The sequence below is a fragment of the Vigna umbellata genome, chromosome 1 (genome assembly GCF_029865625.1).
Source record: "Vigna umbellata cultivar VRB3 chromosome 1, Vumbellata_1.0, whole genome shotgun sequence".
NCBI classification, from domain to species: Eukaryota; Viridiplantae; Streptophyta; class Magnoliopsida; order Fabales; family Fabaceae; genus Vigna; species Vigna umbellata.
The window spans coordinates 83612713-83622795 of record NC_142165.1 but is presented as its reverse complement, the minus strand read 5'-3'; the positions used below and the strand labels follow the sequence as shown (position 1 = coordinate 83622795).

At 33.2% G+C, this 10083-nt stretch overlaps 1 protein-coding gene across 2 annotated transcripts; it reads right to left on the bottom strand.

Annotated features, from left to right (window-relative positions):
- Positions 1-3181: 3181 nt before the first annotated feature.
- Positions 3182-6616, bottom strand: LOC148206621 (PCNA domain-containing protein). Of its 2 annotated transcripts, none has more exons than XM_088104453.1 (7): positions 6292-6614; positions 6133-6222; positions 5893-6047; positions 4363-4483; positions 3928-4047; positions 3774-3844; positions 3182-3678 (listed from the first exon to the last, which is right to left on the bottom strand). In XM_088104453.1, the coding sequence occupies exons 1-7, from the start codon at positions 6400-6402 to the stop codon at positions 3450-3452; spliced, it is 897 nt and encodes a 298-aa protein (XP_087960579.1). In that variant the 5' UTR covers positions 6403-6614; the 3' UTR covers positions 3182-3449. The 2 variants fall into 2 exon arrangements, with proteins under 2 accessions (XP_087960579.1, XP_087960580.1); XM_088104454.1 differs by having other exon boundaries at positions 3361-3678; positions 3774-3840; positions 6292-6616.
- Between the last annotated feature and the right edge of the window lie 3467 nt (positions 6617-10083).

Genomic DNA, 10083 nt, shown 5'->3' with positions numbered 1-10083 from the left:
AAAACCGAAAAAGTAAAAGAGAGGGACAATTAATTTATAGTTTTATTATAATATAATATTATTATAATATTGACTAATCACGGTTTTCCTTAATTTAAATAATCTCAGACGATAAATGTGAGCACATAGCGGTAGTTGCAAGGTTGGTACGGTTCAAACAAACAATTTGCCGTCCAAAACGCGTTTCTGAAGAAATACGCTGAAACGCGAACCATCACGGCACTACCGTTATAATTCGTGACATTTATTGGCGCGCGGAAGGGTATTTTGGAAAATCTATATTATGTTGACACGAGGCTAGCATGGAACCATTCAACGACCCGTGTCTTAAAGTGTAAGTTATAAGATTCTTTGAAGTTTGTTAGTTTTTAGGATTTGACTCTTGTAATAATAAATATTTTGTATGGTGAATGGGTATAATCGAGTTTATAATTCATATATATTTTATTTTATTTTCAACGTACATATATTAATAATTTGACTAACTATTTCATGATTATATTTTCATATGTTTTTTCATTAAATGATAAAATGGGTCAATTTAACTTAATTAAGTTTTTCTTGTATTTATCTATGGGTTGAATGGAATGATAGTATTTGTTTTAGTTAGAATAGATTGATTTAATGAATAGAGTGACAAATTAATTACTTTTAGCTATTAAATTAGTCCGTTAGTATTGATAATTAAAATTTATAAATATTGATTATTTAAGTTATAGTTTTATTATATATTAGCATTCGTTAAATAATGTAATACAAAATCTTACATAGACATTTTATGAAGCTGATATTCATTCATAGGACCTGTGAGAAGTACACAGGCTTATCCATGCCCCCGTTGACAAATTTCCATGTCATATTCATCTAGATAATCTAAGAACCTTTTTGTTTTCATACGATGATTAATCACAGTAATGTCTAGCAAGTCTCTAAGTCTTCAAGTCTCTCATTCATATCTAACTTAAATCTGCACTTTTCTGTCATTAATAAAAATATATATTAACTCTTTCTCTTACTCTATTGACTTGTTTTTCTTATACACGAGAGATGAATATCAATTTTTCTTTCTATCTTCATAATTGAAATAAAAATCCATCCTCATTCATATATTAAATATAAAATTTGAAATTTTTGTCTCATCATTATTAAATAAAGATTATATTCACACCTTTTCTTTTATTATTATAAATATTAAGTAAATATTTTTTATAAAATATAAAAGTTAATATAAAAAATATGATATTATCAAATATTTAATATTAAAAAATATATGTTTATTTAAAATAATATAAATATTAAATAAAAGTGTTAAATAACACTGTCAAATAATACTAAAAAACAAAAGTATCAAATATGAACCTTAAAAATAAGTTATCAAATAAAAAAAAGTTTAAATAAGTTTAAACGATAATGTGAAAGGTAAGATAAATATGTATATATTCATCATAAAAATAAGATTTAAATATGATTAAATTTCACATTAAAAAAAGTTAAAAAAATTAAATATTATCCATATATATATATATATATATATATATATATATATATATATATATATATATATATATATATATATATATATATATATTCTCAATCTATAAAAGAATTTTTCATCAAAATAAAAATAAATTAAGATAATACTCACATACACAACTTCATTTGACTTAAACTCTATCTCTCCTTCCTTTTCCACTTAAATATATGGACCAAGGTTTCTAACGTCACTAATAGTCTACAATGGTCTTAACATTCATCTTAAATTAAATATTATATTTCTTTCATTAAAGTGACATTTTTTTTGTATTGGGTGGACTAACCCAATAAGGAGTTTGGGTTAGGTCATGATTCTAAATATTTGGATGCTTTGACTTAACACAAGGGTTGACATAAAGCAAGACATCCATTTCACCAAATGCCTTAACTAACATGATCTTTTTCCAATTTTGATAGTGTGGGCATTGTCTTGTTTGACATTTAGAAATCAACAGAATCTATGTATTTTGCAAGCATTCTTCAAGAGGTAACCCTTTAAATGTAAGAGACTCCGGTGTAATGTGTGGATTTTAAAATGGAAGTATTCCCACTCAAGGTTTCTTTGAAATTTCAAATTTTACATTTTGAATCCCGAATACCTAGGACATTATTCATATCATTTCCTCAACTCATACCGTGTCTATAAAAACTAAACACAATATTTAGAGTTTTACTAATTATTATTAGACAATTTTGGGTTTTATAGGTACACTAAAAATTTTATATTCTCTCACTAATTTAATTTCAACATTACTTTCTACTGATCCCAAACTTATGTCCAAATTTGCCATTGTTATGAACACCGCTATCTCTAATTTAATCTATGTCTAATTTCAAAATATTCTACCAAAAATAAGTACATGTAAATCTAGCTAAACCTTTTTGCCCTTTTTCACATAAAAAAAAGATAACTCAAAATACAATCAAATACATAATTTGTCAATTAATAACAACAAATAAAATGGTTCACGACCACTACGGATTTTCTGGCAAAGTTGAGTAGTAGTGAGACTATGTACAAAGTTTTCGGTGTTCTCCATAGTGGCTTTGCAATGCACTTATGATGGTTACACTCTTTTTTTTATTCTCTTACAATTATAAACCGCCAAATATCATATTAAATTAAATTACAAAAAAAAAATCCTCACAAATTGCGAACTAGAAAGCTGCTCCATTTGTTTTAGTGATGATGTCTATGTGAGTTAAAAAAAGAATAACTATTTTTAAAATTCAATAGAAAATTTTGAAGAAATAAAAGTAAAAGTGACTTTTAAGATCAATTGCATATTTAAGCCTTATTTATTATACTGTGTTTTAGTTCATCCATGTAGATAAAACGCAGTCTTGAAAGTTGTCGATTTTTGTCAGAACATGTTGGTTGTATTTTTTTTATGAATAATTGGTATGAAAACTTATGAATGTTACCTCTTTTATGTGAATGTATACTAATATTACTTCCGGTTATATTGGCAGTTCGATGATTATGATTTGGTGATATCATGCTTGAGAAGTTTGGTTGATCTTAGCAATGCAAGCCACGGATTTGGCATAAATAAATGTGGACAAACATGGAAACAAATATTGGCCCTTCTCTTGGTGATAGTGGTTTAGGCAAGTGTGCTTAGGAACTAAAATTCGGTACATGTGGTTCGGTGTCAACTTCTTCGGCCATTGGAGACAAATGGAATTCCTATTGAAACCTTCTGTTAGCCAAAACTACATTCAATAGACCGCGTAATAGGAACAAAAACAGTGTGAAAACAAATCATTTTGCAACTTTCTTAAGAGCTCCCAGAGGAAGACTATTTCCTTCTGCGACAATAATGATTTGTATAGAAAATTTGACGGATCCGGTCATAAATTTTCGATTTCGTTAGAAAAAGTGTATGAAAATCAATGAGGTGATAATCATTCGTTTAGTCCTCAGTTTCCTCTGGTTTCACATAGAATTCAATATGGGCTATTCTACCTGGTTGCTGATAGCCAACTGCATCGACATGTGTGTGTAAGGGTTTGGCAATTGAAACCAAATGCTGAACTTTTAACATTCCACCTCTCCCAATGCTTAACTTACTTCCTCTATTTTCTTTAATAACACTGCTAGGCATGTTAGAAGTTGTTGCTCTGAGGAACTTATATTTGTACCTGTTGATAAAATGCAAAGTAATCACAGATTAGTTGACTGCAAAAAAGGACAACTAATACAAACAATAGTTATAAAAAAGGGGAAAAAATAGTACTTGAAAGAAGTTCGATGATCACACTGAAATGCTGCCAAGAGTTCAGAATTGACATAATACATGAAATCTATCTGAAAAAAAAAACTATGTATATGATCATTTAATATTTGGAAGCAACCAGCATTTCATCATTCCAGGTGAAAAAAACGCAAACCTGCAAGTCTCCATGTCCTTCGGCTCTTAATGTAACAGAAGGAGGATCTGGCTCTAGAATAATCTGGATGCTTGACCCAGGCCATTCAAGATCCTCGATAGCTTCCTTTAGTGCAGCAGACTGGATTTTTAGATTAATAATCAGAATATTAGTTAAAATTATACAAAAGAAATATGTTTTTTTCACAAGTGACAAGTTTAGGAAATCGTGTATTTTCCATGAAGTATATATTCAGAGTTGACAAAAGCATAAACATGCTCATCATATAAAAGGGTTCACTGGCAGCAACTTATTGGACTGCATAGCAGAATTCATAAGCAACAACTTTTATTTTATGAATCCAGTGTTAAAAATGAGTCAATTTTAGAAGATAATAAATCGTGGAAACAGAATTTGAATTTGATGTAAATTTGATGTGTGAAATTGATGGCATACTTTAACAGTAAAGGTTAAAGGGGTGGCCCCTGCAGGTTCAAAATTATAGTTCCATGCAGCTGTATCTGGAATCCTTGTTCTGATCTCTGCACAAATACTGGCATCCAGCGAATCTACAGATCTAAAGAAGTGGAAAAAGTATATTGAAGAAAAAGCCAAGAAAACTCTACAAAATGTTTCATTGATCTATCAAGAATCTTATTGAATAAATCATCATTATGGCTATCACATAATGGAATAACAGATTCAACCAGAAGTTCATACTTAACAGAGAAAATTATAAAAAGAAGAAATGTAGAAGTTATCCTTTGATTATGTGAATTCATTTTTGTCCAATAACTAAATTCAGATTCCTTTCTGTCACAAATATTTCCATAACCAACCAAATCTTTTCCCAGTCACCAACAGTTGATAGGCATACCGAACTTGCTGATTTGACTTACGTACCTATATTTAAAACAGAGTGTTGTGTGTGGACTATATGCTGATGGGGCTCATACACTAACCACAACATTCCTTTCCGTCCAAGATTTGTCACTATTACATATTTTAGAATAGAAACCCTAATTGGCAAGACACCTGTTTGCTTACACGTAGGATGCAATTAAAGCATCTTTCACTAGCACAATAGCAGAGTTTGCTAAGATAGGCTTTAGAAAGATTAGGATGAAAATGAAACAAAAGTTCTGTTTGGTTGCTTTCTATTTTCAAATTTTTGCGTAGGAACTGCCTTAGTGGCCACAGACTACAAATGACCTGGCAACTTTCCAATGCCACTCCAGTCCCCAATAAACTATCATCACTCTCATCATTTGTTCCGATTCCAACTGGTTAAATTACACTCATTCCTTGACTATAATCTTCAAAATTATGCAGGGTTAAACTTATGTCTAACTATATATATAAGCTAATGGTCATGACCCACGAGTGCCTCGTTTGTTGCAAACAAAAATTTACACCAAACATACCATGATTCCATTCATGATGCTTTTGAAAGTTAAAACTTGGCTAGGAGTTAGTAAAATGTGGATTAAGTTCTAATAAGACATGGCAGAATTCAAGTCAAGATGGAGATGTATAGGAAATAGAACTAATGGGCTGTATCATCTTCTTCCATGAATGCACTGACATGATTTGTTAGTAATATTCCTCAAGTTGGTCAGTGATTGAGGCTTAGCTACTTTTCTTCAAGCGAGGTCATTTAACATAGCAAGCAGAAATAGAAGTTTGTTCAGTTGCCATGCGCGTGACAAGTGAAAAAGGCAGAGCATTCTTTGTTTGTGTGTCGGAGGGGATATAAGGAGCCTTGGAACAAGAATTGATGTATACTATTATTCTCACTACACCAGAAACTTAGTAATCTTTCTTCTCCCACCCATGTATGTGCTAAATCATGATAACGTGTACATTTTGATGTATGTTATCATTTCTACCCATTGAAATAGTGCTAACAACAACCACCACAGTTTCAAGGATTGATTCCAAATTATGAATGAAAAAAAAAACGAAAGGGAATAGTTAGTTACACACTTGAGAAGAAGCTGCATATCAGGACCTGGATATTGAATCTGAATAACGCTAGATTGACCAGGAAGTGAAAAGGCGTTCAAGCAATCAACGAAATGTCCCAAACTCACTCCAAAACGAGGTCGTCCTCGTGACTTGTAATCGTAGCGAACGAAAAGCTGCAAATACACCACACACACTCCATTGAAATGGCGAGAAAAAAAAACAATAAATAATAATGGAATCAAATGAAGAAATTGGTACCTCTCGTTTGAGATAAACCTTGGCTTGGAGGCAACTGCTTTCTTCGACGATCAAAACGATGCCGTGTTCCGACAACTCCAACACAGCATCCTAGGAAGGCAGTTAAGGAGTGAGTTTGAAAAAAAATGAAGGAGTGGGAGAGAAGGTGGTAATTATCACCTGGTGGCGCTTCCAGCGAACGGCGGTGAGGGCGTCTACTAAGCCTTGAACGTTTTCGAGCTCACAGATAACGTCTGGGGCCTCTTCCTCCTCCATGTCCGAATGGCTCATTCTTCTTCCCTTCCCAAAACCCTTCTTTCCCTTTCCGCTACAAACTCCACTCACTACTACTGAATGCAAGTCACAACCTAAATTATGAAGCACACAGTTTCAGTGTAGAAATTTGCTACAGTGGTAAACGACGCCATGGAGAAGATTTTGTTGTTCAACTTTCCCCTGATTTTGGTAGTTTCATTGTCTAAAGAAACCTGGGTTTCGGTATTTTGTTATCATCTTATTCTATATAATTAGGAAAATGATACTTGAATAACCTCTTTTTACAATCTTTAGAGTGATCCACGTGGAAAAATAAAAGTAAAACGAAATATGACGTGGAAAGGGAGTGGGCAGGGGTTTGAAGTGGGGCGTTTCAAATTTGAAATTCATTTTGGAAGAACGAGAGAAACGTGAAGGTTGAGAGAGAGAAAGTCTAACCTAGAGAGAGAGGCCGAGAGAGTTGGAGAAAGGGAGTTCGAGAGAGAGATAGGTCCGACGGACTGCATGCCGGAGTGCCGCCGGACAACGTTGAAGGCCGTCTCGGAGCTATTGAATCCCTCCAGCCGGTTCCGATTCACAGCCGTCGCAGCTCCGACGTTGGCGAACGAACCGAAGACGACGTCGTCTTCCCTCCGGCCCAGCGAACTAGGGGCGCGTTCTGAGTCTCGCTTCGTCCCACCTGCTTCCTCCCTGTGTCGGACCTTTGCATTCACCGTCGGAGTGCCGCCGGAGCATCGCCAGAGTGTCGTCGGAGTGGTAGTGGTCCGGCGGACTAAAAAGAGGGGTTTTCCAACCGGCACACGTTGTGTTCACTCAAGGTTCGTTTTTTTTTTATTTCAGTGGAATGAAGCTTTAATATATGTATGATGTTGTTTGTGGATGATTTTGGTTATGTTTGATACGTTGTTTGTAAGCTGTAAAAATATGACTTGTTGGATGGCGGTGGAATGTTGTTTATGTATGATGGAGGTGGTTTGTTAATAGTATTTGTTGGATAAATAAATTGTGTGGTGATTGATACTATGGACATGAGAACATAAACATTATTCCTTTGACGATACTGAAAATGTTTATGGAAAAAGTGGGAATATATTTATGGAATAAATTTCAGTTTTTGTGCTTTACCCGTAATCTAGATATTTGATAAGTTATTAGATGAAATAAATGTGGTGGGATGACTTGGGATTTTAGAAGGTCCTTTGATATAATTAATGATATTGTGTGTGTGGTTGTCCATTTCATGTTTATCCTTTACAATTTGACATATAATTGAAGTCTATTGCATTTTGTAGTGTTATTGATTTTTATAGATGTTGTTTGCTTAATTTTACATTGTTTTTATAATTTTGTTGGATTGGTCGTCATGGACCTAGTTGGCCTTGTTGTGAAAAAAACAAGCCACCCCAAAATGAGAGTGGTGGACCTAGTTGGCCTTGCTGTGAAAAAACTTGAACCCAATTACCCACTTAATTCGGCTTTGGTACCAGTTATGTTGGTGAACCATGAGTCTTACAAAATGTATTTTTATGTGACACGAATTTGTTAATAAAATGTTAAGAAATTGTTCCCAAATTACTTAGAAGTAGATCAAATGAGGGAAAACAAACAAGCCACCCCAAAATTAGTGTGGTGGACGTAGTTGGCCTCGCTGTGCAAAAACTTCAACCCAGGTACCTACTTAATTTGCCGTAGGTACCAGTTCTGTTCCTGTACCATGAGTCTTACAAAATGTTTTTTTATGTGGCATGAATTTGTTAATAAAATGTTAAGAAATTGTTCCCAAATTACTTAGAAGTAAATCAAATGAGGTAGTATTTCCAATTATTGGTAGGGATATCAGAGTTCTTGCTTCCTAATTGAAGTGGAGTAGTATTTCCAATTATTTTTGACCTTGTTTGGGAGTTGGGGTGTGTGGCTAAGTACAATTGGGGCAATTTAGTTTTTCAGTACTTTGTTGAAAGTGTGTGTAGTGTTTCAACAACAATGAAGAATGAAACAAGCAAAAGCCATATTCATGTTCAAGGATGTGCTTACCTGTTGCAGGTACATGTTTGTTATGTAATTGGTAATCAAAGACAATGATTCGTTATTGTTTTCATCATTTTTATTGTCATTGTTGATGGATTAAAAATTTGCAGGTATGGTTTTGTCACCATTTTGTGACATCGAAGTCCATTTATAGTACACGGGTAACAAAATTCCCAAGGTTGTTGAACTGGATGGATATGAATATTGGGGATAAGTTTATCAAAACTGCTTTGGCAAAGGGATCAGTGAGTAGTTGTTGATTAGACGAATGTGTTGTTGCAAAGTAATTTATGAGTTGTGTTATTATGAAATAAAAATTGTTAATGACATTGCAGGCTGTTATTGATGTTGGTGTGTCCAAAGAGGAGCTTTGTTATGGTATGGTGAAAGACGCTTGTGAGAAATTTGGTATTCCATTAAAGAAGCAAAATAGAGGAGATAAGGAAAAATTAATTTCTGTTGTAGAAGAACAAACACGGGTAATTGCGGACATGCAAAGTAGTATTAACTATTTAAGAAAGTTGGTTGAAGCAAAAAATGAAGATAAGAATGAAGATTTTGTGGAAGAACCGTTGTGGGGAAGTGAAGATCGTTGTCAAAGTACACCGGTTCAACATGAGCAGCAAACCGGTGTTTGAAGGTGGTTTTGAAATGCAACAAAGCACAATGTATGATCGTATGAAAGCGCAACCCCGAATACGGCTTAAGAGTGTCGTAAAAAGAAGTCCTTATACTACAGGTGGTAGAAGAAAACAATGAGTACTTGAATAAGTTGTATTACATTAGGAATTTAAGTTTTAGATAATGTTATGATGTTTGGAATCTTGTTGAAAAAGTTGTTTGAATTTTGAAAACATTGGAATCCTTTTTTGAATTGTCATGATTTGATTTTAGTTGTCTGTAATGGTTTATGACAGAACCAGGGAGTTCAAATGAAGTGGGATGAACATGAAATAAAGTTATTTGAAATGAAGTTTGTATGGTATTGATGGGGAATTTGAGGCATGACTATGGAGTTTTTGGCATGGTTGTTGAAAGAAATTAGGTTTTGGAATTGGTTATTATTTTTGTTACACTGGAAATCATAACAAACAAATTAAATTGAAATATATTGTTGGTCATACAGCATCATTGTTCAAACTGAACATTACAAATTGATTAAGTCGATGTTGAACTCAGGTAACCGTGGTGAGCAAAAGTAATAACATTAGTCCTCACTTAATTGAACGGTGATCCCATTTGTGTTTTGTTAGGTGCATTTGTTGATTTCTAACATAATTTTGGGACCTGGGTTGTGTTATTTATTCATAATTTACCAGCCTTGTTAAAATATAATAATTTTCAACATGATGGTGAATATTACAAGTTCAAACCGTATATGAAAAAGGTAGTGTACACAAGCAAAAGAGAACATTTATTAATACACAAGCAAAAGAGAACAAAAAATTAATAGTAATCTAGTAATTTATATCATTCACATTATTGGATGTAACGATTGATGGCGAAACTAATTAGCATTGATCAGTAATAAAAATAATTTATAATGTAACGTTTGAATAAATTGTGAAACGGTGCTTCGAATGAAATAACAATGAGAAATTAAATGGCCACATTTGTCAATAACATAATGTTAATAGTAATTATTACCGTAAGCAGTAATTGGTAAAT

Coding starts and splice junctions, on each gene's coding strand:
- LOC148206621 (XM_088104453.1), bottom strand. CDS start 6,402: ATGAGCCATTCGGACATGGAGGAGGAAGAGGCCCCAGACGTTATCTGT. Junction 4,048..4,362: donor CTTTAACCTTTACTGTTAAA/GTATGCCATCAA, acceptor CTAAAAATCCAG/TCTGCTGCACTAAAGGAAGC. Junction 3,845..3,927: donor AAGGACATGGAGACTTGCAG/GTTTGCGTTTTT, acceptor TTTTTTTTTCAG/ATAGATTTCATGTATTATGT.